The 23,780-nt window shown below is 31.2% G+C and overlaps 3 protein-coding genes across 4 annotated transcripts; 2 read left to right on the top strand and 1 right to left on the bottom strand.

Annotated features, from left to right (window-relative positions):
* Positions 1-5,950: 5,950 nt before the first annotated feature.
* LOC114177824 (ARM REPEAT PROTEIN INTERACTING WITH ABF2-like) lies at positions 5,951-14,158 on the top strand. The gene is made up of 22 exons (XM_028063390.1): positions 5,951-5,958; positions 6,042-6,127; positions 7,253-7,282; positions 8,685-8,897; positions 8,995-9,182; positions 9,754-9,926; positions 10,067-10,187; positions 10,261-10,335; positions 10,436-10,530; positions 10,707-10,782; positions 10,874-10,981; positions 11,429-11,557; positions 11,852-11,920; positions 12,070-12,129; positions 12,235-12,358; positions 12,448-12,593; positions 12,685-12,748; positions 12,854-12,930; positions 13,050-13,114; positions 13,184-13,301; positions 13,399-13,523; positions 13,614-14,158. Exons 4-22 carry the CDS (start codon positions 8,690-8,692, stop codon positions 13,699-13,701), a joined length of 2,109 nt encoding a protein of 702 aa, XP_027919191.1. The 5' UTR covers positions 5,951-5,958; positions 6,042-6,127; positions 7,253-7,282; positions 8,685-8,689; the 3' UTR covers positions 13,702-14,158.
* Positions 14,159-15,247: 1,089 nt separating this feature from the next.
* Positions 15,248-19,524, top strand: LOC114179934 (DAR GTPase 3, chloroplastic). The gene is made up of 9 exons (XM_028066447.1): positions 15,248-15,498; positions 15,663-15,812; positions 15,905-16,021; positions 17,035-17,178; positions 17,268-17,354; positions 17,782-17,897; positions 18,366-18,547; positions 18,793-18,850; positions 18,962-19,524. The coding sequence occupies exons 1-9, from the start codon at positions 15,379-15,381 to the stop codon at positions 19,083-19,085; spliced, it is 1,098 nt and encodes a 365-aa protein (XP_027922248.1). The 5' UTR covers positions 15,248-15,378; the 3' UTR covers positions 19,086-19,524.
* A 543-nt stretch (positions 19,525-20,067) lies between these two features.
* On the bottom strand, positions 20,068-22,590 carry LOC114179942 (cyclin-P3-1). Of its 2 annotated transcripts, XM_028066468.1 has the most exons (4): positions 22,201-22,590; positions 21,822-21,911; positions 20,909-21,313; positions 20,068-20,573 (listed from the first exon to the last, which is right to left on the bottom strand). In XM_028066468.1, exons 3-4 carry the CDS (start codon positions 21,304-21,306, stop codon positions 20,318-20,320), a joined length of 654 nt encoding a protein of 217 aa, XP_027922269.1. In that variant the 5' UTR covers positions 21,307-21,313; positions 21,822-21,911; positions 22,201-22,590; the 3' UTR covers positions 20,068-20,317. The 2 variants fall into 2 exon arrangements, with proteins under 2 accessions (XP_027922269.1, XP_027922260.1); XM_028066459.1 differs by lacking the exon at positions 21,822-21,911 and having other exon boundaries at positions 22,201-22,586.
* Between the last annotated feature and the right edge of the window lie 1,190 nt (positions 22,591-23,780).

Genomic DNA, 23,780 nt, shown 5'->3' with positions numbered 1-23,780 from the left:
AATATCCTATCACGTGTGTTATTCATATATATGCATTAAACCTTCATTAAGGAATCTTCTTGAAAACATATGATCATTCACTTCTTGGGAAGCAACATCTATGATATTTTTTTCGTCCATTATAATGTTTTATGTGTTTCATTTGGAAGTGTAAAAATAAATTGTAACTTGTCAGTCAATCTTATTTATTACAGGTATGGTTTGTATTCAATTGAAGTCTTCTTAGAAGATGTGTATGAAAATGTTCTCCAAATACTCTTTTTCTCATCACAATCTCATCTCCACATTTCTTTTTCATTTTTGTTGTCGTGGCTTTTGTTTTTTCAAATTCCAATTTAGAACTCTTAAAAGTCAATTTCATCAAATTAAATTGTTTTAATGTACACACTTAATTATTAATTTATCTTATCTCAATTCTTAATACCGTTTATTTGAAAAAATATATATATTATTTTTCATGTTCTCCTTCGATATTTAACTATTTAGTATCCACCCAACTTACTCAAATTATTAAAACAAATTTTCTACTACATTTTATAAAAATAATAAAAGTTATAATTGTTTATATTTAGCATAATAGTTTTTTATTTAATATTTTTATAAAATAATTAAATAATATTTGACACAATAAAAACCCAAAATTTAATATTAGTATATATATCTCGTGTCTCACAAAAACATAAATGAAAATACCTTTTTTGTGAAGTCAACCAAACACTTATATTTTATAAGACGCATAACGACACATATTTCGGTGTAAGATTTTCTTGTATATCCTGAACATTTTGCATTTTACTCTTATATTATTTTCTTACATTGAAATACAAGACTTTCAGATGACACACATTTTAATGTAAGATCCATCATTACAGTATGATAAATTTGGATACTCATTCCAATACTATTGAACATCCTAAGTCAATAATAGATTCGAGTCATACATAGTATTAAATTAATATTATTCATGAAAATTTCCTGTAAATGAACCTATATTAAAATACATTGAAAGTTGTTTACAACTTTTGCGTGATACATGACATGCAATATATTAAACTATAGAGGAGGTTAGATCCAATTCAAACAATTGACACTACACTTAGAATATACTATAATTAACTGAGTTACTCATAAATTTTAGTTGTGTGGGTTTTTTTTTTTTATGTGGGTACACACAACCGTACAAAGAAGAAAAGGACAAACTAAGATGTTTGGGGCAGTGAAAGTTGGCTGCAAAGGTGGTTCGCAGATACAGCATGTCCTTTCGAAACTTATACGAAACTTCTTTACCCTCGCCGACAATTCACAATTACGTACACAGCTTCACACTATACACTACTTACACTGTTTATATAATATATATTATTTACTTGCAAAATGTTTTATACTGCTGAATTTTGCGTTTTTGGAAGGTTTCGAAAATTTATAGATCAATCCAAACATACGTGATAACTACTTTAAATTTATTGGAGAATTTTAAAGACATTGCAAAATTATTTGGCCAAATAATTACGACGAAGGTTCTTAGAAAGCTTTCATTTTACTGATATATTTTTGTGATTTAAAAAATATTTTATCTTATAATTATTAATTTTTTGAATAACTATTATACTTTTGAAATATTAGATTTTATAAATAAGAAGACAACTTCAAAGTTTAGGAATTGATATTTTTCTTTCTTAAAATTAAATTAACTTTTAATCATAATATAATTTTTATATTTGGTGGTATTTGCTTATTTACCTGAGATTTCATGTGCTTTGTGTTATTTGGGTAAAAGTGAAAGCTAATGATATTTTCGATTATTGGACTCTCGTCATCTAGGGTGTAACATTTTATATTACTTTGTCTAACAGCACAACACTTATATAACTTTCTCACAACTTCATTTTCACGATTTAGACTACTCTCATTTCGTTTACCGCTATTACGAAAATTGCTTTAATTTTCGTTTTAGAATTTCAAACTGTAATTCATAACATATTTAAATTAAATAAATAAAGATAAAGTTTTCTATTTTTCTTTATAATAATTAGCGAAAATGCATACGTTTGTGTGTTCGCATTCTTTAATTTTTACAAAAATTTGAGTTAAAATCAATAAAAATATATAATTAACTTTTAAAATAGTTAAATATAAAATTAAAAAAATAAAATATGTACATAAAATAAGTTTTTAAAATAACGATTAAAGATAAAAAAGGTTTTTAAAATAACAGTTAAAGATAAATTATTTATAAAATAACTAATTTTAAAACAATAATTAAGGATAAAACAAGAATAACAAAATATGGACACAAAAGAGTGTATCATCTTGATATAGTGTTATAGATTAAAGCTAAGCTATTTATAAAATAACTAATTTTTAAAATAATAATTAAGGATAAAACTTTAAGAATGAAATGTAAACACAAAAGAGTGTATCTTTTTATATATTGTTATAGATATTATTATAGATATCCATGATAATTAATTTTCGTTACAAAATAGTTAGAAAACTCATTATACAATATTACAATATATTTTGTGTGTTTTAAACATTCTGTTCTAAAACTTTTACTCCAAAATTTTGTTCCAAAATTCATGTTTTGGAAATTTCAAAAAAAATTGTTCTGAAATATTTCCCAAACAGATAATCCAAAAATATGTTTTTTATGAAAGTAAAAATGGTTTTAAAATTATTGAGTGAAGTTAAAAAATCCGGGATACAGGAAGCCTTCAATCTAAAGTATAATTGCATTTATTTGGGTCCGGGAAGCCTGACCTTGATCTTTATTTAAAGGCCCGTTTGATCCCAATGATTGTCAGTTGGGCTTAGAATACAATTTCCTCTTCTTCTATTTACACTTATCCTTTTGCTTAATACAGTCCTATTCATGCTCTTTATTTTTCTTGTTTCGTGTTTCAGAAAACATTTCCCTAAACACACTTTTTAATTTTCTTAGCATTTAAAGTATATTTCATGCAACAGAAGAATAAATAGAATGCTCCAAATACTATTCTCTATATAATTAAGAAAATAAAAAATTATTTCGAAAAGTACATTGCCAATGGCAAGCAAACGTATTGAAAAGTATTTTGTAACTCACTTCTTTACATTTCAAAGAAGCGTTTTATTTTTTTCTTAATATTTTATAAATCATTGTTTGTTTTCCATCAATAATTAGTAGTCTTTTTTTTTGTGTCTTACAAGCTATTGTTAATATTTTTTTTTCCCTGTTTAGTTGACACCTCTTTCTTTGGAATGACTTTGTTGACGTTGACCTGCTAACATGATGTAAAGAAAGACATATATTCGTTTTCATTCATGTCATTAACTTAACATAAATATAAATTTATAATTACTTATTGTTTAACAAAAATTTAACAAAGTAAATGAAACGAATAAGATCAAACATCATCAACACGTAATTTTTTGTAAGAGTGGCAAAATGGGTTGGGTCTAACGGGTCAGTCTGTCAACCCGTGTTAAAAATGACGGTTTGGGTTAAAGATTTCAACTCATCATCCTATTTTGGTCTGTTTTGTCTAACCTGTCAACTTGATGGGCTAAAGTATGGGTCAGCCCATCCAAGCCCGTTGGCCCGTTTTAAAAAAGTAAAATAAAATAAAAGTAATTAAAAAGATTAATTTTTTAGATTATATTTTTTAAATGTATAAATATATAATAGTATTATAATTTAAATCATTAACACCTACAAATTAAGTTTTAATTATTATTTATAATTGAATAATTTAATATGTAAATTTAATAATTATTTTAATTTATCTAATTAAAAACATTAACTAATCAATTAAAAATTTGAAAAATAATATTTTATATGTAAATATAAAGAAATTTTAAAAATTAAACAAATTAAAAAAAGTTAAAAAAAAAAAGTGGACGGGCCAGCTCGGCCCGGTCCGTCAGCCCGTCCTATACAGGACGGGTTGTAATTGTTGACCGTTTTTGTTTGACAAGCCAGCCTGACCCAATTTTTTTTACGAACCACAGGTGGACCAGGCCAAAATGGCTCAGACTGACCCTAATTTTGTATATTAATAACCTCATTTTACATCTTATTTCGTAAATAATTATGTTTAAAGAATATTTAAACTCGTTTCTTTTTATGTACATTTATTTAATACAGAAATTTATAACAAAAATTAACAATTAATAATTGTTGATAAAAAAAAACGAGTTTAAAATTCTTTTAATGAGTGAAATTTTGAGGGATCAACTAACTTAAAAAATAAATCAATAACTAGTATAAAAACACTTAGATAACACATTTTAATAAAAACTAATATTTTAACACTTTAAACTATTTGATCTAAAATCAAAGAATCAGACACAAAATACTACCTAAAGATATTCAGTTAGCTTATAAAAACTTGACCAAATTGAGACTCATCACTGACCTAAGCACACACTGAATTATTATAAAACCACCAATGTAAGGATCAAAAAGTGCCCAACTGTCCCAATAAATTTAATAATTTTGTTTTCAGACTTCTAATTGTATAATTTAATTATAAAATATATTTCTTATATAATATATTTATTGTTTAAAGGTTATTATTATTATTATTATTTATTCAGTATTTTTTTTTACTTTGTATTCTTTCTAAAAATAACCCTAATATACTCCCGTGCATATAATTTATTTTACATATTACTTTATTTTATTGTAATCTTAAATAATTGTAATATAGTTATTTTAATATATGTCACAGAAGTAGTAATGTAAATTTTGTATTATGCATGGTCTAAGTTCAGACCCTAATACATGTATGTATAAATAGAAAAGAAAAAGATAGGTATTTAATTTTGCAGTTGAAAGGTTTTGAACCGATAAAAGAAAGACAAGAGAAAGGAAGTACTCACCTAATTTATATGGTTAACACCCGTTATCACTCTAACATATCATTATTAACTTAAGCATATGAGATATTTTATTGGTGAATTTTCTCTCAAGCTGCACCTGAAGCTTGATTCAAATTACTCAACAACAAAAACGACACAAGGGTTTCAACTTCGTCGTCTAAAAACTCTTAGATGAATTCTGATAATATAAAATAAAAATAAAAATCACTATTTTCCTCTTAATTCTTGTGTTTGTTTGTTTCGTTTTATTGTTATACAGTGCATATATATTTATACATTTCCATTCTATTGAAACAAACAATATACTATATATTTTTTTAATTATTATTTTTTTAATTATTTAATATAAAAAGTATAAATTTTAAAATATAAATTAAATTCAAAACAAATTATATTTTTACGTATAAAATTTAAATTTTTAAATAGTATTACATTAAAACAAGTGATTTTACTAGAATCCAACATTTAGTTTAAATAATTTTATTTAAATTATAAAAAAATAATCAATTAATTTTATCACTGGATTAGTGATTGTACATACTCTGCCCAAATCTTTAGAACCCAACAAAGAATTATATGAGGTTACACTTTCAATGAACATAGATTTCAAGATACAACGACAAAATCTTAAGTTTTATATGTATTAGTATCTTGTATATATGTTAAATCGATATTTATAAACTTAACAATCCTATAAATAGAGCCCTCAAAGTGGTCAGAATTTGTGGGTTAACCCGGCCCACTACGGGTTTGGACCGGGTTGTGTTAATTATTTTTGTACAAATTTCAGTATGGGTCAATTTTTGACCCGGCCCATCAAGAACCTGGTTCACTCGGGTTGAATCCGTGGTGAGTCAGGTTGGCCCACCAACCCGCATGGTGACAGACTTGGGCTTTGCAATGTTGATGTTGGACTGTTTTTTTAACCAAACTGGTGGGTTGGCAAATGGAAACCTAACTTCACTACAAATAAATAGTAAGGAGACTGAAACTGTATCTAACTCAAGGACCAACATCAATTGCGACTCAACAAGCTGATAAATCTGCATCTCTCACTCACTGTTAACTTGATTTTTTTTTTCTTCCATTCTTCTGGTATTATTTATTGATTATATAAGCAATCACTTTATAACCTCGTGTTTTCTTCCCAGTTGTAATTTTCCTATTTTTCTTTTCAGTTCAAGTGTTCACCGAACAATTAGGGTTCGTGCTCTGCATCATGTACCTGTTGATCTACTGAAGCTGCTTCGACGACAAATCCAAGGTATAACTAGTTTGCTGAAAAAAAACATTGCATTCTATAAAAGATTGGGTTCTTTTTTATTTTCATTCTTCTAGCATATAATAATGTTTTCATTCTTTTCTTGAGATGCTTGTGGGTCCTATTGCACTTTTAAAAGAACTATTTAAATACTTTGAATATTATCCACATGAAATGCATACAAAATACCTTTTTAAGCTTTAAATATTTAAATGCATAAACAAGTACTTCTTTAATATTTGAATATTAAATAGCATGATCAATACTTGAAGTGCATGATTTATATAAATACAAAGTTGATATGATGAAATGGAAAAAAACGTTAACTTCCATAATTTATATTTATTGGTTTGTGTTTTTATTACATGCATGTCTCTCAAAGAATCAAATAATTAAGTTCTTACCATTTAAAATAATTAAGTTTATACTTTTAAAGTAAGTTATTTACTATATAGTTTTCATATTTTTTAATTAATTATTCAAAAAATATATAAAATAGTAATAATATAAATACACATACAATAGCATGAACTTTCCTAATAAATTAATAAATTCATAAACACGATGTTTTGAAAACTCAAATTTAATCATATAATAAAATTACGCTCATAGTTCAATTAAATAAAATTATCAATCAATCAACTGAAATTTCTATAATAATTACTGTTAACAATATACGAGGTAAGTGAAAAAATTCAATATACCCATCTCCATTAGATCAAACAGCATGCCATAAAGTTGTTTACAGAGCATAAAAAAAACTGACTATTATAATTTTAACATTAAATTAATTGATCATTTATCATTTTAAAACTATTTTATTCATTTCAAAAGTCAATTTATCACAATTTTAATTATGAAATTAGTATACACCCTATTTCAATGGATATCCTTATGTCTTAAAAACCTATGAGGCTATGCTCATATTAAACATCCTAATTGTTGGATTATGTGTGATTGGATATAAATTTTAAATTATGCTAAAAAGCTCTAACAATCTTTAAGCCCTTTATATAACTTACCTATAATTATTTGCATGGAATTGTGCACGTGAGTTTGATCTAAATCATCTGTAGTTCTTTAGAAAAAATGCACGCTGAAAATTCTTATTTATTGTTGTATTCACAGGACTCTCGCTTAATCTGAAAGTTTCTCACGGTGAGTGTTTACTTTGTTAAATATTAGTTCATACTTCATAAAATATTAGTCATTCGTTTAGATTTGAATGAATGATTAATGATGTTACATTGTACAATTATTACAAAACAAAATGAATTCTGAAACAATAGATTATCAATATGTTAATGATAATTTGCATGATTCTTTACCACCAATCACATAAGAGAATGAGAATGAGTGTATCGATTTTGATAGAAAAAGTAAGAGATATAGGAGAACTAGGTTTAGGATCATTTTATAAAAATTGGTATAAAAGATGGTAAAGAAAAGGCGAAATGTAATACATGTGTTGCAGAATATGTTTCTGGTCGTACCAAAGTAGGGATCTCATCAATATTATGTCATTTGTAAAAGTGTATGTCCTAAAGAAATTAAAAGACAATAACATAGAAAAAATGATAATTGATCATGGAAAAATTAATGTCTAGGAAAATTGACTAAATAGCTATAAATAACTTTATTCAATGACTATTTTAGTTTAGGGAAATTGACCAAAAATCTATAAATACTACTTAATATTGGAATAACTTACCTAATTCATACATTTAATATTGGTTATATCAGAAACAGAAAATTATTAAGTTAAGCAAATGAGAGTATTTTGTTAATGATTTTTCTTTCAAGGTGCACTCAAGCTCAAATCAAATTACTCAACAACAATAACGACACAAGGGTTTCAACTTCGTCGTCTAAAAACTCTTCGATCAATGAATTCTAGTAATAACAAATAAAGATTAAAATCACTATTTTCCCTCGATGTTTGTATTTGTGTATTTAATTTTATTGTTATACGGTACATATATATTTCTACATTTCCATTCTATTGAAACAAAAACAGTTATGTTTTTTTTTTTTTAAGAAGCTAAATGATATTTTTTACTGATCATTTTATGATAAAAGATTAAAGTGCAAGTAAATATTTTCCCAAAAATAAATTAAACCGAGAGAAAGAAAAACTTTTTCAAAATCTCCATTAGACTATATTTAACAGAGTAATAACTAATTAATTATGTAAGTTTTTTTAAAACACTTTCCCTGAAAAAATCACAAATATGTTACCTGATTTTTTGTAACGGCTCAAATGAAAAGTAAAAATATCATGATGCCCTTAGTTAGAGGAAATTTACTAATTACTCAAATGAAAAAAGAGTAAAAATTCATAATTTAAGATAATTCATATATTCAAATTTATAAAATGACAAGACAGGATGTGCTGCAATGATCTGGCGGGAAAGCTAGCGCCAAAACTCAAATTAAAACAAAGCCTTATATATAAGAGACCCATGGATCTTGTTCTTTGATGGTTTCTTTCGAAGTCTGAGATTTCCCTCCAATTTTTTTCCATCTTCTACCTTCTGCATCTCTTTTATCTCTTTTCAAGATTCCATGGAAAGCCCTCACTCTCCGTCAAGGGGCTTGAAGCGTAAGCCGGAAGGAGATCTAAGCCCGGACCCAACGGATTCGGAGGCGCCGTGCCTCACGTCAAAGATCAGGAAGAAGATTCTACATCAGGTTTCTCTCCTTAATTCCGCTGCCTCAGATTGCGCCACCGTTAAGAGAGCAATTTACAACCTATCTGTACTCGCGGAAAACGGTACATTTGTGTTTTTTCGTTGTTAACTGCTTTGATTTGTGCATGTTCTGTTACTGAATCTAATGTTTTCCTTTCATTGCTGCTTCTTTTTCATCAGAGGATCTTGCAGATGATGTACTTGATTGCGGTACTGTCCCTGCTCTGGTGAGGCATCTTCAACTGTCAGATGCAGGTAATGCTGCTGATGATAAGCCGGATAAATGTTATAATGACGGAGTTACCGAGCATGACAAGTTTGAGGTAGCCAAAGGATGTTCGCTCATGATTGAGCTTCTGGCCGTCAAAGTAATTAATTTCTACTATTCTTTTCACTTTAGTAATTGAGCAGTTTGGGTGATTTTCTTGGAAACATGCAATGGTTGGGGACATGTAATGGAATTTTGATTGTTTGCCTTTGATTTTCCATTGAAATTAGAACCTGTCTCAATCTGTATTGTATAAAATGACTTGTATTAGGATAATGGAGTATTTATTTATTAATGTTATTTGTCATATATCGGATGGAGAACACTTATATACTATATTGTAGGACATAAATTGTTGTTTTTAACATGTGATTGTTGTTTTTAACATGTAATTGTTGTTTTTAACATGTAATTGTTCTAGTACTGTTGTTAGTGTTTATGTGCTGAAGAGAAATGACTTATACTTTTAACAAAGTGCGTAGCAGGTTTGTGTTGGTTTCTTAATGTTTCAACTAGAATGACTTTCACTCTTAGTCATGACAATTTTATAGAACGACTAGTCAATTTTAATAGATGTAATTGTTGACTATTTTAATACATTTTTCATTGTTTAAAGGTTGGTAACATTTGAATTCTGATTTTATTTTTGCTTTACTTTCATCGTGAAACAGCAAGAGCATCAGGACCTCATTGTAGGTGCCGGAGTCTTGCCTTGTCTAGTAGAATCTTTAAAGAGACACAAGCTCGGTACTATTTCTGAACCACTCGTTAATCTTTTAAAGAGAGCAGCTGATGCAATAACAAGCTTAGCTCATGAAAATGATGATATCAAGACCCGTGTCAGGTTTTTCTCTCTTTTTTTTAATCTTCAGTACTTTCAATAATATATATATATATATATATATATATATATATATATATATATATATATATATTCATTCTACAAATGTATTCGTTATCCTTATATAGATATGTTATATTCAGGAGGGAAGGTGGTATACCTCCTTTGGTTGAGTTGCTTGAAATCAATGATGTTAAAGTGCAGAGAGCAGCCGCACGGGCCTTGCGAACCCTTGCATTCAAAAATGATGGCAATAAAAATCAGGTAGTTAATTTCCTGCATTAAAGATGTGATAAATTTTGTTGTCTTGGTTGTTTACAAGATATAAAAACTGCAGATAGTTGAATGCAATGCATTACCCACTCTTGTACTAATGCTTGGATCGGAGGATACTAAATTACATTCTGAGGCGGTAAGATGCTTGAATGGCTTTACATGATTAATGTATTTGTTAGTCTGTTGTTGCTTGCAGAGTTCCACTACTAACACAACTTAATTTACGCTTTTTGTAGATTGGTGTGATTGGAAATCTGGTCCACTCTTCGCCAAATATCAAGAAAGATGTTCTTTTAGCTGGTGCTTTACAACCTGTCATTTGTTTACTAAGGTATCGTTGTGCTTCAATCTTAGATTTCTCTGTTAGAAATCAATAGAAGAAAAAATATATGCTTTTCAAACATTTTAGTAATTTTTTGAAAGTGAGTTATTGCTTTATTGTTATTGTTTAGTAATTTGTACTTTTCCTTCTAAGTAACCTTCGTTAGTCTATAATTTCAATTATAGTTCCTGTTGTTCGGAGAGCAGAAGAGAAGCAGCCCTTTTACTTGGTCAGTTTGCAACGACAGATTCGGATTGCAAGGTAGATTAAGTAGTTTTGAGAACTTGTAAAACGATTAATCAGTTGCTACTAAAGTCCACTTATTGACTTCCGTATTTTTTGGTTCATACAGGTTCATATTGCCCAACGAGGGGCTATTCCACCATTGGTTGATATGCTGAAGTCTTCTGATGCTGAGCTTCAAGAAATGTCATCTTTTGCACTTGGGAGGTTGGCACAGGTGATTTCTAGAATCAACAAACATTTAGCCCTGTGGTTATAAAACGTAATATAGAATTGAAGAATCCAAATTGATTTTTTTATTATCATAACATAACAGTGCCTGATCAGCCCGGTCTAGGATTGTCAATTAATCAAGTATTCAAATATAAACTTTGATGAGCATTATACTCTTTACCCATGGTACATCATTTTTTGGGTAACATATTCCTCAAGTTACCTCTGATCTGATTTCTATAATAATTAAAATAATGATTATCTATAACTTTCGTAGAGTTGTTATGCGTCACTATTTCGAATTGATTACTAAAGTTGTGTGTTTATAATGTAGCATACGCAACCTTGTATGTTTAAAGTTCTTGGCTTCTGTAATATTATGCACTGGTTTTTTTACTCTTGCCATTTTCTATCATAACTTTATATTTTGCACATGTCGTTCCAATGTTAGGACTCGCACAATCAAGCTGGTATTGTTCATAGTGGAGGTATAGAGCCTTTGCTTAAACTTCTTGACTCAAAGATGACGCTTGTCCAACAAAATGTTGTTTTTGCTCTCTATGGTCTTGCTGATAACGAGGTGAAGTTAATCTCCTTGTTCATTTCTCCGTCAACAATGTTTGTTGTTCTTTAAAATTATTATAGAGTGGTGAATCTTTATTAAAATATTTTGGAGAGACAATTTATTTGTAGATGCAGAAAAAAGATTTAGAGGCCACATATACAAAATATACTGTATATATGTGTGTGCATGTATGTATGTAAAAGCAATTGGAGACGTAGTCTCTCACATCCGAGAAAGCTCCGCCACTGCATTGATGCACAGTGATAATATGATATGCTGTCACTGATGTAACGACTTTTTTTATGATAGGACAATGTTGTTTGCATTGTTAAGGCTGATGGCTTTCAAAGACTGAAGACTGGAAATTTCAAGAGTCAAGTATGTTGATTTATTCTTCTTTGTGATAAGAGTAATAAATTTGCACTTAATACATGATTACATTTCTAAATGATAACTTTGTAATTAATGGAATACACAACTCCTCACTCACTAAGTGGATTTTCTTGTGATTGTCACTTAACTTGCAGCAAACTGTAGAGTGTGCAGTGAAGGCGTTAAAAAGATTAGAGGAAAAGACTCAAGGGCGAGTGAGTTTTCTTGCAAACTCTTTGCGGGTGACTTGTATATGTTTTCCATTTATTTTAATTGTACCGTATTGGATAGTTTTTTTTATATCTATTCCTCTTCGGCAGGTGTTGAAACACCTAATACGTCTTATGTGCTACCCTGAAGAAAAGGTTCAAAGACGTATAGTTATTGCTCTTGCGTACTTATGTTCTCCTCGTGATATTAAAACTATATTCATTGACAATAGTGGTAAATAATTGATATCTGCATTTTCTTTTTATTTCTCACTCACCGTATATTGTACATGCGTTTCATTCAGCATTACTCTAAATTTCCAGGGTTAAATTTGCTGATGGACATGCTTAAATCTCCAAACGTAAATCAGAAGGGTGATGCTTCAGCTGCGCTTCACAATTTAGCTGCCAAAGCCCATACTTCTGTTGTCTCCCTTTTTGAACTTCCTCCTCGATCACCAAATCAACAGGTACTTTACTCTTCTCTTGTGGGGCTTAGCACGTTTTCGTTGACGTTTTCTTTGTCATAATTTTTTTGTTAACCAATAATATTTGCTGCAGATGTACTTGGGCGAGGAATATGTAAACAATCCAAAACTTTCTGACGTTACATTCCTGGTTGAAGGTGGAGTATCTGCTGTGAAATTTTCTCCTGTTATTAATTTTGTTTACTTTCTATGCTCACTGGTTTCGATATACGATCTAATGTACTTTGTTTTCCTTTCTTCAGGTAAAAGCTTTTATGCTCATAGAGATTGTTTAGTTTCTTCAGACATATTTCGGGCTATGTTTGATGGCAGTTATAGGGTAAGCATTAATTGATTAGTTGGTTGTATTGTGCTTTGGTTTTAAGTCCTAAATTTTTTATTTATTGTGACATGGTCTACCAATAAAAGAATTTCATCCCTTTTTGAATTCTGGTGCAGGAGAGGGAAGCAAACAATGTACTGATTCCAAATATAAAGTGGAATGTCTTTGAATTGATGATGAGGTGCATTTTTAGCCATCTTTTCCTTTTCTTTTTGTAATATCGCAACTAATTTTACGTTGATACTTCTAGATTTATATATACTGGAACGGTAGATGTCAGTTTGGATGTGGCTAAGGATCTCCTCAGAGCGGCAGATCAGTATCTTCTGGACGGTCTTAAGCGTATTTGTGAATGTGCTATTGTTCAGGTACACCAAAATTGCGTTTCATGATTTGTTTCTTTTATATAGAAAGCTTTTATAATCGCTTAATTTTATCTGAAGGCTAACCAATTTAATTTTATAGGAAATTTCAGTGGAAAATGTTGTACCACTGTACAAGATGGCTGAAGACTTCAATGCTGCTTCATTAAGAAATGCATGCATACTGTTTATGTTGGAGAACTTTAATGTACTGAGTCGTGAACCATGGTATGTTATAATTTTTACAATCTGGACAGTACTTCCAAACTTCATTTCATTCATCATTCTAATATATATTTTCACCTTTTCAATATGCAGGTATAGTACAGTGTTACGTCACGTTCTACCAAACATATGCATGTTCTTCTCAGATTTACTTGCCAAATCTAATCCAGCAGACTTGTGAGAACTCCTAGATTTGAACCATGACTGGAGGGAAAGGCGAAACAATGTACAAAGCTGTAAATTTTAGTTGGATATAGAAGGCTCAGTGATGGATCTTTTGAGAGAGCGGGTATAATCAGATCATTCTTTATTTTAGTGTATGCAGTGGGGAATAGTAATTTTGTTTGATTAAGTAAAATATATTAATTTATTATTTTTACAGTCATGAACTCTTCACCTCAATGGAATCCTCCTTAGGATCTGTCTTTGAAGGAACTGCTAAGGAAAGCTGACTTATATCCAAAGTCGTAGTCAAATTCATGAATGTTATCTCAAGCTGTGAACAATTGGGCAGTCTTACAACTGAATTGAAATTTCATTCTCCAAAAGGCATGCCTCTATTCCATTATGAGTGGCCATCAAACTTTAGAGAAATATTAATATTATTAGTAATCATTGTTCTAATTCTTGAACTTTACTAAATCTGACAATAAGCCACTATAACTGCTTTTTTAAATTCAATAATCACTACGTTGTAGCAATTAAATTAGTAATTAATAAAGTATTTAATTCTGAATATCTATGATATTTCTATTAAATTATTACATACAGATATTGAGACTTGGGTAAAATACTTGCAATCATTTTCATAAAAAATTTGCAAGTAATTAGGTGCTGAATAAAATATGTATCACATAATATATTTTATCATTAAAAGGAATTGATTGAGTTGAAATAATTGAACTTTCTTCTCCGGAGAAAGTTAGAGGTGAAAGTTTTACATCGTTTTTTTTTGTTTTATAATTTTGTTTTTCCAATTTTTTTTACCTTTTTTTTCTTTCTTTCTTCTGTTGGAAACAAAAACACCATTAGAATTTTTTTTCCATCATGTTTATTTTTATCTAATTGTTGGCCTGTGTTTGTCATACTCTTTGAAGTGATTTTCAGCATCTCTTTAATCCATTCATATTAAATTCGTATTCTTTTCATCTAAAAAATTCTAATAACACTAACTCTAACAATGAATAAGTAATTTCAACTCATAAAGAAGTATATTTAGGGATGGCAGACTTCTAGTTCGCTGTAAAAAATGTCAGTTTGAATATTTAAACCCGTTAACTTGCAGACCCTACATAACTTGGGAACGGGTAATTTGTCCCATCTCATCTCACAATCCACATTAAATTGCTTTTCTTTTATTTTTTTTATGTTATATAACTATATAACTATATAACTATATATATATATATATATATTATTTTTTTATTTTCATAATCATCAATATACAAGTGCAGATTTTGTTTCATAATTTCATAATATGTTTCCCTACTTACTTATAATAAATAATAAATTATTAATTTTTTTGTAATTATTATACTTGTAATATATCTTTGTTTCTATAAAATATTTAAACTAAGATTAAAAAATTATAAACTTTTTTTAGTTTTTAAAAATTTATATGAATCATCATGTAAACTTACAAACATTTGAGACCTATTAACTCAAAATACAAATACTTATACCCAATTTATATGAATGGCCAACCTGAGCGTGTTACATAAAGAAAACCGAAGTGTTCAAAGATTTTGGTAAGATAAAAAGAAAAAATCCACTCTCCTTTCAATTGACACGTCTTTCGTTCTCCTTCAGTATTATCCCAAACAAAAGAGTTGAGAGTGAGTAGTCGAACAGCACAGTGATGAGTGTTCAGTTATCAGGTTTATGGGTCCCCAACTCTCCGTCAATTCCCACAAACTTCCTTCCCAACCGTGGCAGATTCTCCGTATCGGCTCTCTCATCCCAATCCCCCACTATTCAGGCAACCCTTTTTCCCCTTTTCACTCAGCTTTCTATCTTTTTCCGATACACTTTCACCTCCCGAGATTGCATCTCGCGGGTTTTGTTATTTGTGTATGTGTTACTGCTTGAAAAATTCAAGTTTTCATCTTTTTTTTCGTAATATATTCAGTTTTTTTGATGCAGATAATTGGTGTGGGAGGCCCCAGTTGGAGGGATAATGGATATGGCAATCCCAGCGGCAACTTATTTGATGGGTTTCAAGAAGAGAGTGATCATTGGAGTGACCTGGACACTGATCTTTATCACTGGACAAAGACATTGCGCCCTGTGCAGGTAAGGTATTTGTTTATGTGTCTCCCCATTAATACGCACTGTGTACTGTTGCATTAGTGCAAAATTTCATATTCTTGTGGGGCATGTGGCAGTGGTTTCCTGGTCATATTGCAAAAGCAGAAAAAGAACTGAAGGAGCAGCTCAAGTTGATGGATGTTGTGATAGAGGTGCGGGATGGACGAATTCCCATGTCCACAAGTCATCCACAGGCAAGTATCTTTCTTTCTTTTTTAAAATTTAAAAATATTAACTTTGTTAAGTATCCGCCTAAAATTGACATGAATGATGTTTGTGCTTTACTTTTGTTGATAGAACGATAAAACTATACCTACTCTTATGCTATGAAGAAGGCGGCATATAATATGCTAAAACTGGCTTTGAAACTTTCATATTTTGCATTGATCGTTACACATTACAGAACCCAAATTAAATAGCTAGCTAAATGAATGACAACCCTATAAGTGTCATCATCTAGTGTTTAGGGAATTAAGATTAACGTAAAAAATAGTAGTATAAATAACTTCTCAAGCCCAACCAATAAAATCATTTAGCCATTTAATTTTATCTCTTGTTATCTTGAACTATCGTTTAAATAATAGTATAAATAACCTATCGTTTATCCTTTGCACCCATTGTTATCTTGAACTAAGAGCCTATTTGAACAAACTTCTCAGCACACACAGAAATAGGAAGTAAAGTGAGTTAAACTAATTCAATATATGAAAATCAACTTCTACACTTCCCTTGTGGGAATGTTGGTGGGGAAAAAAAATTTGAGGTGCATAACTTGATTCCTTTTGTTTTCTTGTTCTTCTTGAGAAGTATATCCAAATTAGCTGTGATTGCTTTAGTAGAACTTTTTTATGTTTTCCTCACTCCTTCGCATTATTTAAATCCAAAGAGGTTTTCTTTTATCATCTTCAATTTGGTTGAAGAAATATATACTTGTTTCTTGCAGTTCTATATTGTTGGTCTTAGTGTCTTTATTTAACAAGTAATTTAGTTATAAAGTGTTACAGTCATTTTACTCAGTTTCTTTGTTTTATGAATAACAGTTTATTTTTTGTGTCTATCCTAAAAATTTTTACTAATGTCACAGAATTTTGGGACATTAAGTCTTAGTACACGTACGAGACATTACATCCCAATACCATATTAAGGCCACGTGTTCTAGGATGACTCATTCCTAGACTTCATCTTACTGTTACTTCTTCTTTTGTAGATGGATGTATGGCTTGGAAATAGAAAGAGAATTTTGGTTTTAAATAGAGAAGACATGATATCAACTGCAGATCGCAATGCTTGGGCAGATTATTTTACTAGGAATGGCACAAAGGTTGTCTTCTCCAATGGGAAGCTTGGAATGGTATTGAAACAATATCTTTCTTTCTACCATAGCTCTCCGTATTCTGAAGTTTCATGTACAGGATGCCTGATCACGTGTTATCAGTACAGGGAACGATGAAGCTAGGCCGATTGGCAAAGGAATTAGCAGCTGATGTAAATGTTAAGCGTAGAGCCAAAGGTCTACTTCCTCGAGCGGTGGGTTCCTCCTAGCAATTGCATACCCATTTTTATTGTCTTTTCTTTTGTTCGTTTTCTTATGCCAAGTCTATAGTAAAAGTCCTACTTTTCTTTCTCAAAGGATAAGGAAAAAATACCTTTTATCTGAGAAAGAAATAAATGTACTGTGTGCACACTAGCTTTGGCTTTTCTCTTTCTCACTTGTAACTTAAAAGGGCTACTTTTCCATCTAAAAAAATAACACATGGTTTCCTAGAGAAAGAAAGAGATAAGTACCTTCTTGTTTTCACAAGTCACAACACTCTTTCTCATTGATCCGTTGTTCTCTAATTTAAAATGTGCTCAGTAAATTGTATGATAAATAAAAATTTGCCTGATTGTTGTCATTCACTTGAATGTCTCCCAAATTATTATTATTTAAAGAATGAATGCTACTGTTTAATAGATTCGAGCTGGAATAGTTGGATACCCTAATGTTGGAAAATCATCTTTGATCAACCGTTTGTTAAAGCGAAGAATGTGCCCAGCAGCTCCCAGGCCTGGAGTTACAAGAGAGTTGAGGTAGGTTATTCATTTTGTTTTACTAAATAGTTATTTTTATTGAGAATTTAGGAGTATTTAAAATTTGCAGCAATTTTTTTTTATTCATAAATTAATTTGTTTTTTGTTTAACCTATTATTCAAACTAGCTTCAGTACTTTTAAGTTTGTATGGCATCTATTCTTTATTCTTAAATGACAACTAAAATGAGAAAAAAGGAATGCACTACAAAATCTCATGGATGCATCCTGTCCTCTGAATTTCATCAGTAAATTTTATCCCAAATGTTGAAAATTATAGCTTCTGTTTTTTTTTTTTTGCTCAACTGACGAAAACGTTAACGATTTACATAGTACATTCTGTTCAAGTGCAAATGGCTTCAAAAATCAGTTTCCTACAAAAGTATGCTGCAACTAATTTGTTCCGACTTGGTTTCTCATTATAAGTGCTGAATATGTAATTTGTCATATTTCTTTCTTAATGTGATAGGTGGGTTCGTTTTGGGAATGATCTTGAACTGCTGGATTCTCCTGGGATACTCCCAATGCGAATCAGTGATCAGTCAGCTGCTATAAAACTCGCCATATGTGATGATATTGGAGAGAGGTCCTATGATGTGGCTGATGTTGCTGCAATTCTTGTGCAGATGCTCACAAAGCTTCCCACAGTAGGTATGTGACGTGACAGAATCCTATTTTAGTTGAGAAAAACTTCTGTTTCTAGAACTCAGTTAGTGGTTTTCTTTCTCATGGGTACCTTATGATATTAATGTCAACTGTTTCACTGACATTTTACGCGATATGCTTTCCAACGTTTTTTCTGTTTATAAAGTGATACAGCGCTGTGGTCAATATTGCATTGTTTGATATCTCTTTCCTCTAAAACTACGGATTCTCAGTCTTTGTTTTGATTGCAGGAGGAGACACCCTTCGTAAACGGTACAAAATTGATGTAGATAGTCAAAGTGGTAAAATGTATGCGATTTTTTTTTAATTCACATCGATACATGTCTTGCATTTAGAGTTTAGACAGTGCTAATGTTTCTTCTTAACATAATACAGCGTGTTTTATTTACTAAATTGCAGATTCATAGAGAAGCTTGCAGTTCGAATATTTAATGGAGATGTTCATCAAGCAGCATTCCGTGTCCTAGCAGATTTTAGAAAAGGTAAGTTTGGTTGGACGGCACTGGAGAGGCCCTCTAGGTGAAAACACATGTTTGCATAAAACCAGAATTCTCCGAAGCTTGATTTGAAAATTATGAGACTTCCTGGAACTGACTGCAGAAGACAACTCCAGATGAATGTGGATATTGTGGTTATGAATGGATGGCATTGTGGAAGAGAAAGATGAATGTTCCCATAATACTACATTTGGAGCCTTGAGGCACACGAAAGAAAGGATTGAAAGCCATTTTTTGCTATGTAATTTGGTATCATGCATCACCGTGTCTGTATATAACTAGTAGTGTGCTTTGGGATGGGAGTTTGTATGCATCAAGCATATTTGGTAGTATATATTTAATCATTATAGGGAGATGTTTTTAAAAATTAGGGTTGATGCTTTTACTTTTTGAATGATCTTCTAGCTCATATTGCTAAATAGATAAACATGGTTGAGCCAAAGCAATAAAATGGTAAAGACGAAATGGTGTAGCTTTGCGCGGTTACATACATATACTACCTGATCTTGCCCCCACCTATCTTTCAGGGTGCAGTGGTGTAGCTTTGCTCTTGCGGCCAAAAAAAATCACATTCCGTGGAGCTGGAACACGGTACCGATTATGGGTCTAGGATTAATTATATACCATGAAGATGTAATACTATTAAAAGATAGCTTTGATAAATGACTTTTGAACCAATGGCAATCCGATAATCTATTCATTTACATTCTTAACCTCATAATACTTTAAGCCACTCACCTTTTTTATATTTGGTGATTCTTTGTCTAAATCTCAAGGAATAAAATCACAATGTTTGCCAGCATAGTAACACTTACCTTGAGAAGGGGGAAAAGTGGATACCAAGTGGGAATATATGAATGGTATATATACTTCGTCCATTGGAGTTTCGGAGATCCTTAGAAAGTGCCGCTTATTAACAGTTTTGTGCTGTCAATAAGTTATCTAAAGCGTTGATGGAGTCCACTCTTTACAGTGCTTACCGTCAAGGCCATAACACATCCAACCAGGTACTAAAGCAAAGTCAAATGAATTGTAAGGAATAAAATTTCATCACAATCTCTGTGGTTCCAAGCTTGCAATTACAAACAAGGGGCAAACAAAATACAAAAAAAAAAAAAACAAGTAAAACCAACCACAATCGTGTCCGTAAAAGAATGGTTGAATTGTATACAACAATCTTTTCTCTCTTTGAAACACTTCAAATTTCAATGTCCCCGTTAATTGCGGACAGCTATATTACATTGTTGCAGCCATATTTTTATCTTGCAATTGTGGAAGCACAAGTAGGGTCGTCTTTGTTTGACCAGCTTTCTTTAATTCGACAAGCCTGCATTGGCCTTTCAATTTGTAGTGTTTCTGCTGCTTCCTTTTCCAATTGCCTACAATATCTTCCAAACGTGTCTACACTAACCTGAAGTCTAAAATCTACTCCAAACAGAAAACTCATCTCCAACCTGTTTAATTCAGATGTGCTCACTCCCCCAACTTTTGCATAGTAAGCATTATTGTAGAATCTGTAAACCAAACGCCAAAGTAAGCTAACAGCTTCTGCTGAATGAATCAAATATAGACAATGACAACAACTACTCAAAATGGTGAAAGTATGAAAAACCATTCTTTTTCTTTAAAACCATATTTTTTGTCAAATATATAATTGATTCCCCATACTTAACACTGTTAAGGTTGTCATTATCAACCGACTATAGCAGTTACTGATAAATATAACCATATCAGGCCCACAAACAGATAAGTTTTACATATAACATTTCCATATCACCACAAGATACATAACGCATACAACGACAGCTAGATATTATGTGCGCTTGTTCAATTTAAAACTTGCACTTACGCGTCATCTATAAACTTTGCGGCTAGCATAATGCTTGTTATCAAAAGCCGGTGCACATTAAGTGAAGTCAATTTCATTTCTGTGTGCTGAATAAATCTATCCACATATATGTGTGCCACAACAAAGCAAGAGGGGCTGCAACCTGAGTACTTGAATATACGATCAATGTACTTACGAACACTCAGAGTAGGAGCTCTTAAACCCTGAAATACTGTGACAACATCTTTTATGTGATTTGCCTCCAATAGCGTTTCATTTCTCAGAACTAATCTCTCAAGAACAGAAGAGAGAAGTGATAAAACCCGAGGAACTCCTACTCCTTTATCTGTTTCCTTAAGCCCCAATGAAAGGTACATATCTGAGCTTACATCCTCAGTTTCAACCGCAAGACTCCCCATATCCAATCTGCAAACAAATGAACATGATAGACTTAGCGTTGAATGTCAAGGCACAAAAAAGAGAAGCAACAATATTAATAGATTCAAAGAGAAAAAGTGTGTGAGCTAAGTTCAGCTGAACATTTTCCCAAACACGCCACAAGTGCTTAGAACAAAAGAATAACAATCTATGAACATAGCCAGAAAAAGAGTTCTGCCCCTCCCTCCCCAAAGAAAATAAAACTGACTCATCCTATGTGTTCCAAAATCTTCTGATCTGAAGTACTCGGAGAGAAGTTCTAATCCTATATATAGTCTCAGTCAAGACACAACTTGATCTTTCGTTAGATCTGAACAACCCCTTCATTGATTATCTAGCTCGAGCAACCTAAAACATACTATTCCCCAGATCTCGAGTCTCTTGTCCCAAACCACGAACCAAAAACAACAAGTCCACTCCACTCGAACCAATTCTCTATCTCCTTAACATAAACAAGAATTGATAATTGTCTCAACAAACAAAGAGAATAACATACCCAATTTGTTCATTCCCGTAATCTCTGCATATCAGCCCCACCCAGATCTCAAAGTCACCAACTTTACTTCCACCCCGCCACCCCCAGAAGCTAAACCGCAAAGATTGCCGCAAATTTCGTTATAGAGACAAAACTTTTAGCTCGTGTCAGGTAAACACACTCCACAAAATCCTCCCCCCAGAAAACGAGAGACACACAGAAAGAACGAAGAACAGAAAACAACCCAGCCTTGACCAACGAAACCAGCCAGAGAAAAGTGAAAGACAAGACTAAAAAACAGAAACAAGAAATCCCCAGCAGAAGGAAAAGAAAAAAGCAACCTACGCTGCAAGTACAATGCAAGTAGCGAGGAAAAGAGGTAAAAAGATGTGAAACTCACAAGATTGTGAAGTACTAAGGGATTGCTATATCTTGCGGTAGGGCTGTGTGGTGTTTGTTCTTCATAAGGGTGAGGCAGAGGAACAGTGGTGCTGCGAACACAGATAGATCATGTCTTTCTCCCCACCCAAACTGACTCCAACATTCTGTGTGAACAGAAACAGTTGACAGTGTTGTGTCTTTGTAGGATTTGTTCACACAACAACACAACACAACACAAGGATTTCTTCCTTCAATTAATCCCGGAACCTTCTTCCTCTCTCAACAGATAGCGTCGGTAATGTATGCATTCCACCACTGTCATATCATATCATGCCAAAGCCAACATGTCCCAATACCATTCATGTTCCACAGGAAACTCTTTTTAATGCTTTCAATTATATAATTTTAGTCCCACCTTCTTTAAAACAACTTTCTTAATATATATGTATTTTATATATACATATGCACCCGTTATTACAAACTTTTCCAACATCACAAATCCTGTTATACAGGAGTTTATCAATGTAAAATTAACCAATTGACATTTTTTTTTTAAGAAAACAAAGAACTCATAACCACAACGGATTATTTTTATATAATTAAATGAGACAATAATTCTTAGTTAAAAATATTTTACTAGAATATCAGTATAAATTTGTTTTCTGAAGATTAAAGAATAAATGAGATCCATATTGTAACAAAAAAAGAGTTTATAGGTGTTGTGGGTACAGTGAAAAATTGGATATGCTAGTGATGTCACAGAAAGAAGAAACTAGCTTTATACGCAATTTGGCCATTGTTAAAGCACCACAATAAAAATAAAAAACAGTCTTTTTTCCAAAATGTTCTTGCTGCTACCACACATTTATAGATACATTTTTTTCTTTTAAATTTATTTGATTGAGATGCGTAATGAACTATCATGTCCTATAGTGGAATCTGAATACAGTGATTCTGGATAATTTAATCTTTAATGTTACATAAAGCAGACAAGAACATCTGTGAAAGGTCAAATATTCCCACAGGAAAGATTAAGAATTTAATTTCAACATGTTAATAGTATTAGTATAAATGCACGTTAGGCGATTTTAAAGACCATAAGTGTATAGTTAGTGAGTCATAACCGATTATGATTAAGAATAACAATGATGATAAAAAAAAAAAGTGGAAGATGATAAGAAAGATAAATGCCTTGTGACTCAGTTTTGGTCACTAAAATATTTGCTTTTCACTTTCTTTCTTTCTTGCCGTACTTTTTTTTATTGCTGCTTATTTGGACCGCGCTTTTCACCTTTTTTTTTTCCTCAATCGTTGTATATAATATTTTTCGCTAAATTTCTCAAAATAAAAAATGTCTGAACAATGCATTTGTTTGTTTGTGTGGTTGTGCAATCGCTTTGTAGGTTAATAGCTTAATTAATCTCTTGTTTTATATTTCATAATAATTTCAATAAAAAAAATGGTGTTACGTCGAAATACTACTTTCCTTGGGGACCAATAATTTTGTCAATTTAAATATAATGACAATAACGATTTTGAAAGGCAAAGTTATAATGTGAAGAAAGTGATGTAGTTTTTGTGTATTCACGAGTGATGTAG

Source organism: Vigna unguiculata, chromosome 1, assembly GCF_004118075.2.
Source record: "Vigna unguiculata cultivar IT97K-499-35 chromosome 1, ASM411807v1, whole genome shotgun sequence".
In the NCBI taxonomy this organism is placed as follows: Eukaryota; Viridiplantae; Streptophyta; class Magnoliopsida; order Fabales; family Fabaceae; genus Vigna; species Vigna unguiculata.
The sequence above is the reverse complement of the archived record's forward strand: the minus strand, read 5'-3'. Positions and strand labels throughout refer to the sequence as shown.

Coding starts and splice junctions, on each gene's coding strand:
- LOC114177824 (XM_028063390.1), top strand. CDS start 8,690: ATGGAAAGCCCTCACTCTCCGTCAAGGGGCTTGAAGCGTAAGCCGGAA. Junction 9,183..9,753: donor TTGAGCTTCTGGCCGTCAAA/GTAATTAATTTC, acceptor ATCGTGAAACAG/CAAGAGCATCAGGACCTCAT. Junction 13,302..13,398: donor GTGAATGTGCTATTGTTCAG/GTACACCAAAAT, acceptor TTAATTTTATAG/GAAATTTCAGTGGAAAATGT.
- LOC114179934 (XM_028066447.1), top strand. CDS start 15,379: ATGAGTGTTCAGTTATCAGGTTTATGGGTCCCCAACTCTCCGTCAATT. Junction 15,813..15,904: donor AGACATTGCGCCCTGTGCAG/GTAAGGTATTTG, acceptor GGCATGTGGCAG/TGGTTTCCTGGTCATATTGC. Junction 17,898..18,365: donor GGAGTTACAAGAGAGTTGAG/GTAGGTTATTCA, acceptor TTAATGTGATAG/GTGGGTTCGTTTTGGGAATG.
- LOC114179942 (XM_028066468.1), bottom strand. CDS start 21,306: ATGGGGAGTCTTGCGGTTGAAACTGAGGATGTAAGCTCAGATATGTAC. Junction 20,574..20,908: donor GCAAAGTTTATAGATGACGC/GTAAGTGCAAGT, acceptor TTTGGTTTACAG/ATTCTACAATAATGCTTACT.